Consider the following 14,206-nt stretch of genomic DNA (forward strand, 5'->3'; position numbering starts at 1 on the left):
ATGGCGTCAAGGCTGTGGGCAAGGCTGCAGCTGCCACAGTGCTGCTGCCCCTGGCCGTGGGGGTCGACCTCATCATTCTGCCGGGACCACAGGTGATGGGCGGGGCCCTGGGGGAGCGGCCACGGCCTGCAACTGCGCAGAAGAGGCAGAGAAGTGCACCAAAGTTGGAGCTTTGCGCTCATGTAAGATAGCCAGCATTGATGCTCAAGAAAATATAGTGCTGTTGTTCAAACCACATGCAGCCCCCATGTTTAAACCCCGGCCGTGCTCACCCTTCCCCCGCTGCAACCCAACACCACACCAGGTGCTGACGTACTACACAATGTGGCAGCTGTGGCGCAACGCAGCCGGGGCTGTGGGGACGCAGCGCGCGGCCTTTGTGACGCAGGCCACCAGTGCGAGTGACATCCGCGTCAACTATGTTCCTGACACCAGGCATGCACTCTCGAGGGTCGGGGCCTGGTGCAGTAGAGCGCTTTGCACCAGCACAGCTGGTGCTGTGCCATCATTCCGACTGTTGCCCCGCCTGCCCCTCTGCCCTTTGACCACAGTGCATCTTGCCCCTACAAATTCCATCTCAACAAATGCCCCATCCGCCCTTCCCCCTTTCCCCCACCCGCACCCAGGCTGGACCGCGCGTTCCAGGCTGTTGCGTCGTCGCGTGACGGTGTGCTGCCTGACGACGAGATCGACCACCTGGTGGCCGCACTCGATGAGCCGTCACTGGAGGAGCCACTCAGGGAGCTCAGGAGGCAGAGGCTCAGGAAGGCCGCGCGCACTGCGGGGGATGGCGGGGCGGACTACACCCCGCTACCACGGGATGAGAGCGCTTTGGGCGAGGAAAGCCAGGCGCAGCAGGAGCACGGAGGCAATACAGAGCAGAGGGCAGGGTCAGGTGCGCGTGAGAGAGAGGGGTGGAAGCAGCAGCAGCAGCAGCAGCAGCAGCAGCCCAGTGGAGTTGGCACCGGTTTTGGGGATGGTGCGAGCAGCAGGAGCAGCGGCAGTGGTGGTGGCTGCAGCGTCGGTCCGTCAGCTGCAGTGGAGCCGAGTAGGATGCAGCACCCTCCAGCTCCTGCGGTATAGTTGTGTCCTTGACAAGCTTTGACAGCCCTTGATGAAGGGTCGGGCATTTGTTTTTGGGACCAGTGCTGTGGTGGGGAAAGGAGGGCTGTTGCACTTGCATTGTTGCGATTGTCAGAGGTTTCACCATCATGATGATCAAACATCATCATCACAACAGCTTCAACCTTCTAGTCAAATTGAACAACACAAACACGGCAGATACAGAAGAAGAGTGTGCAGGCGCAGCAAGAGAACAACGGTAACACAACATGGGACAACCTGGGTGCTCATACATTCCATGCGCACTACAAACATGGGTCTGGAGAGGTTGTTACGGTTCTAGTTGAGAGTGTCTGCAGGGCAGGCGTGATGTCTTGGGAAGGGGAGCAGGTTCGGGCCCCTGACCAGTTCCTCGGAAGGAAGGAAGACAGCCAGGAGCAACCTGCAACACGCAGCAAGGTATACAACCCAGTACGACCACGGCGCCCAAAATTCATGACGAAGTGCGCACTGTTCACATCGTTACACCGACCTGTCTGTTTTTGCCTCCCAAATGAGACAGCGGCTTTGTGTAACCCCAACCAAACTTGGAACGCTGTTTCTGGGCCCTTGTTGTGCGAGCACTTGTAAAATGAGAGGTGAATGTTTAGTATGTTCCTTGACCATACCCATGTGCCCCTGCACACGGAGCAACACCAGGGGGTGGTCCCGGGCCCCGGGGATACCGCGGGGGGGGGGGGGGTGTTGTCGACAAATCTGTAAATCGCTCAAGGCTTCGGCGTCCCCTGAGCACTTCATTTTACCCATGAGCACAGCACAGGTCAGGGGTCACAAACATGCTGGGCTGCAGCCCGCGGTGTCAGATTGAACAAGAATGACACAGGCCTTTACAGTGTCAAGAGACACGGGCCAGGAGCTTCCTGCGCTGCGAAGGGGTACACCCCGTCTGCACACGCGAAAGTGTGGGCTCGCTTGCTCCACCTTCATGCTCATTGGATGAAGCCAGCAGGGTGAATGGTGCGTCAGCATAATCGCACCAATTGCGCCAAGCCGCGATGGGTGCACGACCTTTGAACCCCAATGCTGCAGTCGGAGCGGAGGCAGGGTTGCACGCACAAGCAGTTGTTGACATGGGCCTACCTGCTGCAACTTGTGCCCCTGCCTGAGAGTACCCAGGTCTATTGCGGCAGCTGTCGTTTTGTGCTGAGATGACGGGGCTGTCAGATGTGGATGCACAACCAAGCCAGGCACCTGGGGTCTGCTCACAATTGACTGCATGCACACCTGTTGGACGCCTTGCGCTGCGCGCGTCGGTGGTCAGCGACGATATACATTCCAGATGTCCAGCCTCGCGCAAAATCGCGCAAATTGACTGCCAGAAACCTGGAGTGCCAATTTTATTACCATTCCACAACCATCACTAATATACCTGGACAAACATGCACAGTTGCAGCTGTGGCGGTGAACGCCGCCTGCCGCTCTGTTGCGCCAACAGATGCGGCAGTAAGACACGCTGCGTAATTTCTGCCCTCTTCCCTGGCGGGGCCCGAAAGTAGAACGAGCGTGACCGCCGTATACACAACGAGCAAAGGGAGATCGTGGCAGCCAATCATCCAGGGACGCACACACATGGGGGAGCAGCGACGCCCCCTGTGTGACGAGTGAGCAGCCATGGGGTGAGGGGCCTTCAGTTGCGGACCCTTCCAGTAGTGGCCAGCTCCACCCAGCACTGTAGCGCATGCGCAAAATGGCTGCAAGGAGTCATACAAAAAGACGAAGTGACGGGGTGGGCATCCTGCACCAGCGCACGAGGTGACGCTCAAGACACTGCGCCTATCAGCGCCGCAGGCCGCAACACCCAAAGGGCGCCCGATTGTAAGAGGAAGCAGGGAAAGAGGAGGCCAAAACACGCAAGTGATCCCGCCACGAGTCGAAAACGCGAAGAAAATGCCCCACCCAGGGTGCCTCACAGCGCAGAAGCGTGCGCTCACACGCTCAGGCCAGCCACGCAGCTCCGGCCTTGTCCAAGGCCTTTGCCACATCAGCCTCGCTGCGAGCAAAGCTGGGCAGCAGCTGGCCCCACGAGAGACCACTCGCCGTCCAGGCCGCCTTGGCGGCGGCACCGTCATCACCCGCGACCTCGCGCCACCTGTTGAGCAGCTCCGCCACCAGCGGCAGCGCCTTCTCTGCGTCAACCAAGGGAGGGTCCTCCCCCTCATCCTCGCCGCCCTCATCCTCGTCGTCGCCGCCGCCGCCGCTGCTGCCGCGCGCCTTGTCCTGCAGCATGGCGTCCGCCACCGCGCGCAGCTGCAGGCGGCCGCCCGCCGCAAAGTCCCCGAGCATGCGGCCCGTGAGCGCGGGCGCCTTGGGGACGTCCTCCGCCAGGTCAGCCAGCCGCGCCACAAAGCCGGTGGGGCCCAGGAACAGCGCAGCCAGGTGCACGTCACTCAGGCCGCCGCTCTCAAGCTGCTGCTGGAGGAACTCCTGCAGATATGGATGGTTGTGCCCCGAGTGAACATGCTTTCTTCACACCAGCAACCTCCAGCAAGCATGTCAAGCAATCCATCCGGCAGCCTCAAGCCACGAACCCTGCTTGTGCCCAACTAGTGCCCCCCCACCCCACACACCCCACCTTGGGCTTCTCCAGGCGCTCCTCCAGGGCCACACCGCGGACGTCCAGCGACTGCCGCAGCACCTCCTGCAGCGCCGCGCCCACGTCCTCAGCACCGCCCACCACCGACCGGAGCAGCTCCTCTGGCGTCAACCCCGTGTCGTCCGTCTGCCCAAAGAGCAGCTTCACAATCGACTCCACGGCGCTCTGGACCTCGGCCTCCGGCAGCGCCGCGCCACCTGCTTCGCTGGGCCTCACGCTGCTGCCAGCAGACGCGCCGCCCTCCTCGCTTGACCGCGGGGCTTGGGGACGCCGGTCAGCATCCCGCTGCTGCTGCTGCTGCTGATCCTGCTGCTGCTGCTGTTGGTTGGGGCGTGTGGGCAACGGCGGCTGCTCAGCCACACGCGGCCCGCCGCCAGCCGGGGGCACTGCCTTGCGGTCGCCGGCGCCGCGCATGGGGCTGGCGCCCTTGAGGCCGCCAAAGCCCTGCGGCCTCAGGCTGAGCTCGGACGAGGCGGTGCGCGCCCCCAACTGCGCCTTCATGGGGGCTGTCGGCAGCTCGTCTCGCCGCAGGTGATCCACGCTAGGCCGCCGCGGCGGGGGCTGGTCGCCGCCGCCAAAGTTGCCAGAACCACCGCGGCCGAGGGGAGGGCCGCGACCGCCGCCGCGGTCGTTGCGCGCCGCCACATTGTCCGCCTCGCGCTTTGCTGCGCGGTGCAGCTCCTGTGAGTGGGGTGCAAGGGGAAGCAGGCGCAGGCCGTTGCCGTTCGCGACACCAATGGTTGAACTCGTTCAGCGTGCAGGGCAGTTGCGCACTGCGTGACAACAGGCCAGGTTGCTGGTGTGTTTGCGGGGGCAGGGGGGCAAGTGCGGCCTGCTCAACGCCACCGCCCTCCAGACGGCTGCCAGCCCACGCGCGGGTGCTTTACGCGTCCCTCTCCGCAGGGCCCCCCCCCTTGCTGCCGCGCCCGCACCTCGATCTTCATGGGCCCCTCTGCCTTGCGGCGTGTGGCCCAGCCGCGTGAGCGCTGCTCCTGTATGTCCATGAGCATGAAGCGCAGGCGGCTGTCCAGGGCCTTGTTCTCCACCAGCCGCGTGATGCGCTGGAAGTAGGCGTCCATCACCCGCCGCCCCTTGGCCGCCTCCTCCTTCTGCCGCTGGAGGACCTGCACCTGCGTCATGCCGGCAGAGCCCTTGACCACGCCACCGCGCTCCAGCTGCTGGCCGATGGTTGACAGCAGCTTGCAGAGGCACTCGAGATCCTCCAGCTTGGGGTTCTGGTCGTCCAGCAGCAGGCGCTGGATGCAGCTGCGCGCCAGCGGGTGGGAGCGGGGCGGGGAGACAGCACGCAGCAAGCGGGGCGTCAGGTGAGGCTCTAGGGGTGCGTGCCAGGGTTGCCTGAACAGAACGGGGCCGTAAACAGATCACCCTGCTGCTGGCAGGAGGGCCCACTACTGGCGGCCTCACACCCGTCACAGCACTGGCCCCGGCCCCCTGCCCACGCCCCGCAACACCTGTGCATGATGTTCTCCGTGAGCATGCCGTAGCGGTACAGGTGGCCAATGAATTGGATGTTGCCCAGCATGCGCCGCCGGGCCTTGAGCTCCTCCTCCGCCGCCGCCCTCTCCGCGCGCCGCAGCGCCAGTGCAGCCGCCTTGGGATCGAGCGGCTTGGCGGGCTTGGGGGGCGACGTCTCGCCCTCCTCCGCGTCCCCCTCGCCGTTCTCGCCGCCCTCCTTGGCGCCGCCGTCCGATTGCTGCTGCTGCTGCTGCTGCTGCTGCTGCTGCTCCTCACCCGCCTGATCGTCGTCGTCACCGCCCTCGCCCTCACCCTCGTCCTAAGGTGAGTGATGCACAGGGAGAGGAGCAGTGGAGGCCAGCACACAGGTGTGGGCCTCACGACAGTCGCGTCCCCACAAAGTCACCTGGCATGGGACGAGCCCGTTATGCGGTGATACACCGCCACCACAGCAGCAGTGGTTACCGCTCAGGCTCTCCTGCCTCCTCACAACCCCATCAGGCCCTCTGCATTCCGGCGCCCACCCTGCACCCTGGCCTTTGTGCACCTCCCCCTCGTGCGCCCGTCTGCCACCGCACCTTGTCGCCTCCGCGCTCCTTGGCCTTGGCCTCCCTCTGCGCCACCGCGAGCATCGCTGCGTCACCCTTCTCAAACTCCTCCTGGCACTTGTTGAGCAGCAGCCGGCGGAAATTGAGCTTGCGGCGCTTGGTCTCGCCGCCCTCGCTGCCTCCCGCCTCCTCTGACGGGTCGTCAAACTCAGGCAGCCGCCTCTGCAGGTTGTGGCACAGCTGGCTGTACAGCTCACAAAAGTGCGGCTCAAACAGTGCCTTGTCAAAGATCTGGGTGGATGCAATAACAAGAGAGGAAGAGGCAGAAAGAGAGGAGAACATTGGCGCGCGAGGGCTGCAGCACCAAGGGGGGACAGCCTCCTACCACACGCCTGGGCCCAGGCACCCCCTCCCCAGCAATACTGGCACCCTCCATGCCCCACAAAGGACGCGGGCCCACGTCTTCACGCGCGTGGCCCCCCCCCCCGTCCTCCACCGTCACTGGGTCGCTGGCACAGCCCCCGGGGTATGCCCTCCCACCTGGCCGATGAGCCCGACCAGGGTCTTGGCCTGCGTGATGCCAACGTCCAGCAGCTGCTGCGCCAGGCGCTCAAAGTTGTCGGGCGTGATCTTGTTGAGGATGCCCTTGAACGCCTTCTGCTTGGCCTCCTCCTCCGGGTCGTCACTCAGCACCAGGCCCACCTTGAACGCACTCTCAGTCTTGTGCAGGGCGGGCAGGTCGCGGCGCGACGGCATCACGCCACGCGCGGGCGGCAGCGGCCCGCCACGCGCCCAGCGGTCTGAGTCGACCGTTCCGGGCGGGGGCGGGGGCGGGGCGCGACGGCCGCTGTCCGCACGCATCATGCCGGCCGCCCCGCCGCGCGGCACGTCGCGGAAGCCACCAGGGCCGGGAGGCCCGCCAGCGCCCCTACCGCCACGAGCACCCCAGTCGCTGTCCACGCGATCTAGGGCCCCACTGCGGCCGCCCCGGCTGCCGCCGCGGCTGAGAGCACGGTCAAAGCCCACGGCTGCCGGGACGTACCCTGGCGCGCTGGGGTCGTTGGTGATTTCCTCCTGGGGGCGCGCGGGTTGTGAAGTGGGGTTGGACGGTGGCGGTGGCGTCAGCGGTAGTGGGGCTACAGGCACAGTCGCTTGCCGTGGTGTGCTGGCGCCACGCAAGGCCACGCAGCCGCGACTGACGTCAACGACACCAACACCCTGGTCACGACAACAACACACTACGCTGACGCACGCAGGCACGCGCACAGCGACAAAGGGGCCCTCACGATCTCAGAGAGCAGCTCCGGCTTGTTCTTGGCCGCAGGCTGCTCCCTGAGCTTGATCAGGAAGTCGCGCGAGTAGGTGACGCGCCCGCCGCCGCTCGGCGATGCAGCAAAGGGGGACGTCCCTGGCTGCGGCGCCTCGCCGGCAGGCGCCGGGCCCGCATCTGCGTCGTCCTCCCAATCGCCGCCCGCCGCAGCCTCGCCTGCCTGCGCCGGGCCCGCTGTGCCCGCTTCGCTGCTCGCCGTGGGCACAGGAGCAGCGTCCTCAACTGCAGGAGGCGCGAGCTCAGCGGCCGGTGCTGAGGCCGGCGGCGATGCCACACGCCCGCTGCTGCCACTGCTGGGCATTGGCATGAGCGCTGCGGCTGTCACGGGGGCACCCGGCCGCCCGGCGGCAGCACCTCTGGGCGAGGAGGACCCCCCGCTCCTGCCAAGGGCGCGGGGTGACGAAGGCCCCGCATTCTTGGCGATGGCGTCCGCAAAGGACCGCACCAGGCTGCGCACCTTGGGCAGTGGCTCCTCCAGGACCTCGCCGCCGCCAGACGCTGCACGCGCAGCGCCGTCCGCTGCTTCGGGCGACAAAGGCCCCTCGGGGGCTGCGGGGGCCGGGCTAGGCGCTGCTGGTGGCGGGGCCCCCGATGCTGCCAGCTCCGCTGCCGCTGCTGATTCCTCAGCAGCCTGGGCTGGTGCAGGCGCTGCCTCTGCCACTGATGCGGCCCCGACTGCCGCTGCGCTAGGTGCAAGGGCAGCCACCGGCTGGGCAGCCGCCGGCTGCACAGCCGCCTGCTTGGCTGGCGTCGCCACCACCTCGGGCTGCGCGGCCTGTGGAACTGGCTCTTTTGCCAGGACCGGCTTGCTTCCGCCGTGGGCCGCTGCCGCTGCCTTGATGGTTGTTGGAGGCACGATAGCCAGGGGCCTGGGTGGCGTGGCGCGTGCAGCCGTCACAGGCGTGGCCGGCTCCGCGGGCTTCTCAGCAGGCTGTGGAGAAGCCGCCGCCTGCCGCGGTGCGCCCGCCCCGCTGTTTGGCGTGGCCGTGCCTTCCACCTTGACCTCCTCCTTGGTGGTGGGGTCCAGGATGGCAATGCGCTTGCTCTTGGGCGCAGACAGCGGCGGCGGCGGCGTCACGGGCACCGCCGCCGGCGACGGCGCTTTAGAGGCGTCGCGGCCGCGACTGCCTGGGGCGCCAGGCGTGCCCGGGCCCGTGGCGCTAGCGGCCTGGCCGCCGATGCCAGCGCCAGCGGGCAGCCCCGCCGGGCTGGCGGCCGCCTGCGAAGGGGGGTAGGTCGCCGCTGCCACCTGCATGTAGGGTGCCCCTGCCTGAGGGGCGTAGCCGTAGGTGCCCGAGTAGGCAGCTGCAGAGCTGTACATCTGCATCGGGTAGCCGTACGCGGCCTGCGGCGCGCCGTTGTAGTAGCCGTAGCCGTAGGCGCCCTGGGCGTATTGCTGCTGCTGCTGCTGCTGCTGTTGCTGCTGCTGCAGCTGCTGCGACTGCACGTTCGCCTGCGGCTGCTGTGTCTGAACAAGCGGCTGACCGTTGGATGTCTTGTTGATGCCACCCGGGCTCTGACCGCCCTTATGCTGGCCGCCGTTGCCACGGCGCCCATGCTGCTGCTGACCCTCTTGCTGGTGCTGTCCCACCTGCTGCACATTCAGCCTGCCACCCGCCACGTGCTGCTGCTGCTGCTGCAATCGCGGCGGCGGAGGAGGCGGGGTGCCTGCGCCGCCCACGCCCTGCAGCTTGCTCTGCTTGCCCTGCGGCTGCTGCGCAGGCGGCGGGCCTGCCTCAGCAGTTGCTGCTATGATCGGCTCATCCATTCCGATTGTGCCAAAACTCATCTCCATGGGAGCCTCGATGCCGTCGGATACATCTGCAAGTTGGGAGTGCGCGCGATAGTGCGCCATCGGCGTCGACATGCACAGCCAGCTGCAACAGGCAAGCACATGCCGTTGCTCAGTGCATGCGGCTCCTCAGACCGAGCCGCCCGCAGCTGCTGAAGGGCAGCGACTCCCACGACCACGAAGACTCTTCACTTTGCCTTGATGCATTACTCTTACCTGCTGCAGCCGCTGCTGCTGCCGACGCCTCTGCCAATTTCGAGGCGGCCATGCTGCTGCACAGGCCACCCGCCAAAGGCCGGGTTCCTGCGTGGGTGCACGAGATTTTGATGGGATAAAATTCGATGTGCAAGCTCCTGTGTGCGCCGCGAACGTGCGATGCGCGATGATCTAAGCTCAAGCGCAACGCCGCCGCCAAGGCGCTATCATCAACGGGCACTTCTTATCGCTCCAGACACCTCCCCTACAAGATCTGCGACGGTCACCTCTGCCCACAGGCCCCTGCTCCGGCCGAAACCTGTGTGTCTCTAGCCGCTGATCCGTGTGTGGGGTTGATTGTATTAGTTGTTGGGGGAATTACCAACGATCAATTGCCAAGCGGTAGTCGGCCTTGAAGCGCGAACTACTGACCGCTGCCGCCGCTGCCGCTCGGGCCGGCCCACGTGCACGCGTGGGTCGTAGTCGTGGCCGCGGCCGCCCATCGTGCTTGAGCTGTCCATTAAGGGCGCATCAATCTTACATGACCCGGGTCCTTTGCATCTCAGAGATAGCCTGATATACGCCTCCCCAATACTCCACATCCGCACGCGCCGGTGTACGCCTCTCTCCCCGGGCCACGTACCGCACCCACACCCCCACGCCATTGTACTCACCCGACATACACAGCCCCGTTTTTTTCCAGTTGACACAGGTGGTCGAAAATCCTGCTACATAGTTATGTGCATTCGCACAAACACACGCGCACGCACGCATGCACGCACGCACGCACACGTGCGCGCGCACACACCCACACCCACCCACCCCCCTACACACACACACACACACACATGCGCACGCAAGCACGCGGGCACGCACGCACACACATACACATGCCATTTTCTGGAAACAATGTATCTGATAGCCCTGCCGTTTATGTAGCTTCCCATGTCCTGTGTCGGCTTGACCCCTGCGCGCTGAAAATGTCACGCTCAGCAGTTGCATGAATGCGCAAGCATTTGTCCATGCTGTGGTGGTGCGTTTCATGAATTGGCGATTGGACTTGTGGTGCCAGTGCATGAAGGTGGACTGCACACAAGGCACCAAACTGCTCACACAGGTGGATCGGCATATCTTGGGTTGGGTGCTTCCACGATTTTGATGACACACCTGCCACACAGCTGGGAGTGCTGCACTTAGTTACCCCGGTTCCTTCTCGTGCCTGGCATTGCTGAAGTGTTCATGTACAAAGTGCTTGTTTGTCCCAGCACAGCCATGCATCGAGGCGACTTGCCTGGTGACTAATTTTGTGGTACCATCAGCAGATCCACTGAGCGCACTGTGACCTATTCCTAATGAAGGCTCACTATGACTCCAGGAGCAAAATGTTGTCAGGCTGAAATCCGGGCTTTGCTTGGCTGTGTTGCGCCTCGCACAAAGCATAGGCGACTTGACAACGACTGGCGGCGGCTGCTTTGGAGCCTGCAGGTGTGGGTACAACAGCTGTCGAATATCCACAGTACTGTCACACAAGACCTTTTCCAGTGGCCTGCGCACCTGAGCTTCTGCCCTAGGATGCAGGGCATTCACAAGGTGCGCAGCATCTGGCGGGGCATTTGTGTTGTGTCACTCAGTGCCCCAAGTGCACCAGGTGATGCAGCAGCGGCTGGCATGATGTGTGTGTGCATGCACCAGAGCATTGATATACTTGCGAGCATTGTCGCAGTGTCCATGTAGTGGTATGCAGCCGAAGACAGCACTATGAGTAGCAAAGCATTGACCGGGGGGTTCCTGTCACTGTCCGTGAGCACGCCTCACTCCTGCAGCGGCAAGCTGCTAGCATCCGCACTCATCACCCGATCCCGCTGTGATAACCTCCTTAAACTGACATCACACAGTGGCGGTATGAGAGCAAGGCTGCTATAATGCTGTGCTGCGCTGGAGATGTGCCGGAGCGACCTGCTTTTTCCGCCACACTCAAACCAACTGCTACTGTACAGTTTTGTTGGGGCGGTTGGCGCCCTGCATGAGACAGTGCAACTTGAATCGACACGGCGCAAATTGCCTTTCCTGCCGTCGTGCGCGACCAAGCGAAGCAGAGCCCCAATTGCTGCAAGTTGGGGGGGGGAGCAAGCTGGGGGGGAGCAGCTGCTGCCAAGGGCGCTCATCTTCCGCAAACCTTGTGAACCTCTGATGGCAGCTTGTTTTGCGTAGATCGCTCACTTGCTGCTCGAAGTAGTCCAGCGTTCCCAGGGGGCGCGGCAGAACTTCGAGCGAACCCTCAATTTGTGTACTGATCTGTGCACTCCGTGTCCGTACCAGGCCAACCCTTCATTTTGGCGACAGAAAGAAGGCATTCATGCTTTTCCAGGCGGCTCTGGGCGCCTTGCGCCATGGGCTGCGGGCAGGCCAGTGCAGCGGGCTTGTCAGGTCCTTCGCTGCGGAGGCTGCTCCTGCCGCGGCGACTGGTGAGCGCAATCGCCCTTCAGCTTCCGCCAGTTTGCAATGGGAGGCGGCGTGGCGGGCCTTTCTGCATCACGATGTGCAGCTAGGATCTTGCAGATCACCGACTGCTGCTGGCTGGGATCATGACTAGCCCTTGTAGAGTATATGGGGGCTTGCACTGTAGCAAGGTGCAGTGCATCATGGGCGCCCGCATAATACGAGATGGCAGGCAGCGGTGCACGCAAGCCGCGCACTGGTGCGGCTGTCGGCAGTGCGTGACTTTGTATTCCAGCCCCAACATCCTTTTGCACGCGCGCTCCCTGTGACAGTTGGCTACGTAAATCAGGTCATTGGACCAGTGGTGGATGTGCGGTTTGAGGGCGAGCTGCCGGCCATCATGTCTGCGCTGGAGGTGCAGGACCACAACATCCGCCTCGTGCTGGAGGTGGCGCAGCACCTGGGGGATAACAACATCCGCTGCATCGCCATGGACATGACGGACGGCCTCGTGCGAGGGCAGCGCGTTGTCGACACCGGGGCGCCCATCAAGGTGCTGTCACTGCATGCGTAGTGCATGTGCGCAGTGGAGGCACGGCACACGGTCGCAATGCGTTGGTGCGATGGTGCTTGCAGGCCGTATGCAAGCATGCACCCCAGCACTACTAGGCGAGCCCTGGGCCCTGGAACTGAGCGTCAGGCTCAGGAGCAGGCTGTGTTACTCGTTGACTTGCAAGTTCGGGCCACACACTTGCAAGAACGGCCCGTGTCCCTCGGCACACCCCTTCAGGTGCCGGTGGGCCGCGGCACCCTCGGCCGTATCATCAACGTAATTGGGGAGCCTGTGGACGAGTGCGGCCCAGTTGGTGAGGGCGCGCTGGTCCGTCATGAATTGAAAACACCCAGCATGGAAGGATTGAGAGGGCAACAGCAGCACCAACACTAGGAACGGCAGCAGCTGGTTGGAATGATGCCCTGCCTAAGAAAACAACACTGCGGCGGCACAACACTGCGTTGCGGTGTCACCACTTCTATTTCCATCACCTCCTCGTTTGCCTGCACCCCGCCCCTCCTCCACCCCCCAGAGTCGAGTGACCTTTGGTCCATCCACCGCGAGGCGCCCGAGTTTGTGGAGCAGAGCACTGACCAGGAGATCCTGGTGACGGGCATCAAGGTGGTGGACCTGCTGGCCCCCTACCAGAGGGGCGGCAAGATCGGCCTGTTTGGCGGCGCAGGCGTGGGCAAGACCGTGCTCATCATGGAGCTCATCAACAACGTCGCCAAGGCGCACGGTGGGCACACTGCGGGGGCCTCACAGGTGTTTGCAACAGCAGCACGCGCCATGCAGGGCCTCGCCATACCCTGCATACAGGGCAGCAGGAGTCTCCTGAGTGCCGCTGAGCAGTTGATGTGCCATGCCCAACTAGCCTTGCCAAGGCCCCAATGATTGCCCAGCCAACTCCCCTCACCCAAAGGTGGTTTCTCCGTGTTTGCGGGTGTGGGTGAGCGCACGCGTGAGGGCAACGACCTCTACCGCGAGATGATCGAGTCCGGTGGGTGCTGGGGTTGAGGGGCGGGGGAGTGCGGGGGGCCACGCGGGGCTGCGCTTGCTGGGTGAGCTTGGGTCAGCCGAGGTGCTGCTCGTCAAAGTCGGTGACAGCACACCCACTGATTGCACCTGCTCTGCTTGAGAACTTGCTCACTTGGCTTGCCTCCCAATTCTTGTGCTGGTTCCCCAACCCCTTGGTGAGTCTGCTCATGAATCCCATCGTTCCCCCCCTCTCTCTGTGTCTCTGCCACACGCTGCCCCTCAAGGTGTGATCAAGCTGGGCGAGGAGCGCGGCCAGTCCAAGTGCACGCTGGTGTACGGCCAGATGAACGAGCCCCCGGGGGCGCGTGCGCGTGTGGCCCTGACGGGCCTGACCGTGGCGGAGTACTTCCGTGACGTGGAGGGCCAGGACGTGCTGCTGTTTGTGGACAACATCTTCCGCTTCACGCAGGCCAACAGCGAGGTGTCGGCGCTGCTGGGCCGCATCCCCTCCGCCGTGGGCTACCAGCCCACGCTGGCCACTGACCTGGGTGGCCTGCAGGAGCGCATCACCACCACCACCAAGGGCTCCATCACCAGTGTGCAGGCCGTCTACGTGCCCGCGGACGACCTCACGGACCCCGCCCCCGCCACCACCTTTGCCCATCTCGACGCCACGACGGTGCTGAGCCGCTCCATCGCCGAGCTGGGCATCTACCCTGCTGTGGACCCCCTCGACTCCACCAGCCGCATGCTCGACCCCCGCATCATCGGTGCGCCATCCCCCATCTTCTTCCAGCCTGTTTCCCGGCGGATATAGTGGATTTTTTGGGTCTCCTTGGACGCTGTTGGGGCAGCAGCGGTGTCTGGCAGTCTGCCTGGACCCAGCGCATGGGTCGCCCAACGGCCGTGTCGTGTCACAAAGTTGGTTGGTTGCGCACCGCCGCCTAGCTCTCAGCACCCCCGAGCTCTCACCTGCTGGCTCTCTCCGCCCCCCCTCCCCCCCCCCCCCAGGTGACGTGCACTACAACATTGCGCGTGGTGTGCAGAAGGTGCTGCAGGACTACAAGAACCTGCAGGACATCATCGCCATCCTGGGCATGGACGAGCTCAGCGAGGAGGACAAGCTCACGGTGGCGCGCGCCCGCAAGATCCAGCGCTTCCTCTCACAGCCCTTCCAGGT

The 14,206-nt window shown here is 64.1% G+C and overlaps 3 protein-coding genes across 3 annotated transcripts in view; 2 read left to right on the plus strand and 1 right to left on the minus strand.

Moving 5' to 3' along the window:
• Positions 1–626: 626 nt before the first annotated feature.
• MNEG_3872 (hypothetical protein) lies at positions 627–1,083 on the plus strand (the record flags this gene model as incomplete). The annotated part of the gene is made up of 1 exon (XM_014047647.1): positions 627–1,083. A coding segment is annotated over one exon (457 nt), but the record flags the coding sequence as incomplete, so codon positions are not given.
• Positions 1,084–3,057: 1,974 nt separating this feature from the next.
• Positions 3,058–8,837, minus strand: MNEG_3873 (Eukaryotic translation initiation factor 4G; the record flags this gene model as incomplete). Its single annotated transcript, XM_014047648.1, has 7 exons — positions 3,058–3,546; positions 3,695–4,396; positions 4,648–4,981; positions 5,188–5,510; positions 5,770–6,030; positions 6,280–6,813; positions 7,026–8,837. 7 exons carry the CDS (start codon positions 8,835–8,837, stop codon positions 3,058–3,060), a joined length of 4,455 nt encoding a protein of 1,484 aa, XP_013903102.1.
• A 2,883-nt stretch (positions 8,838–11,720) lies between these two features.
• The window catches only part of MNEG_3874 (F-type H+-transporting ATPase subunit beta), a gene marked incomplete at both ends in the record, with an annotated part of 4,232 nt that continues 1,746 nt past the window's right edge, over positions 11,721–14,206 (plus strand). The window contains 7 exons of the mRNA XM_014047649.1: positions 11,721–11,754; positions 11,828–12,048; positions 12,286–12,361; positions 12,581–12,787; positions 12,971–13,048; positions 13,311–13,796; positions 14,038–14,156. Of these exons, the coding sequence (XP_013903103.1) occupies positions 11,721–11,754; positions 11,828–12,048; positions 12,286–12,361; positions 12,581–12,787; positions 12,971–13,048; positions 13,311–13,796; positions 14,038–14,156 (1,221 nt within the window). The remainder of the gene's footprint in view (positions 11,755–11,827; positions 12,049–12,285; positions 12,362–12,580; positions 12,788–12,970; positions 13,049–13,310; positions 13,797–14,037; positions 14,157–14,206) is intronic.

Source organism: Monoraphidium neglectum (assembly GCF_000611645.1).
Source record: "Monoraphidium neglectum strain SAG 48.87 unplaced genomic scaffold scaffold00509, whole genome shotgun sequence".
Classification (NCBI taxonomy): Eukaryota; Viridiplantae; Chlorophyta; class Chlorophyceae; order Sphaeropleales; family Selenastraceae; genus Monoraphidium; species Monoraphidium neglectum.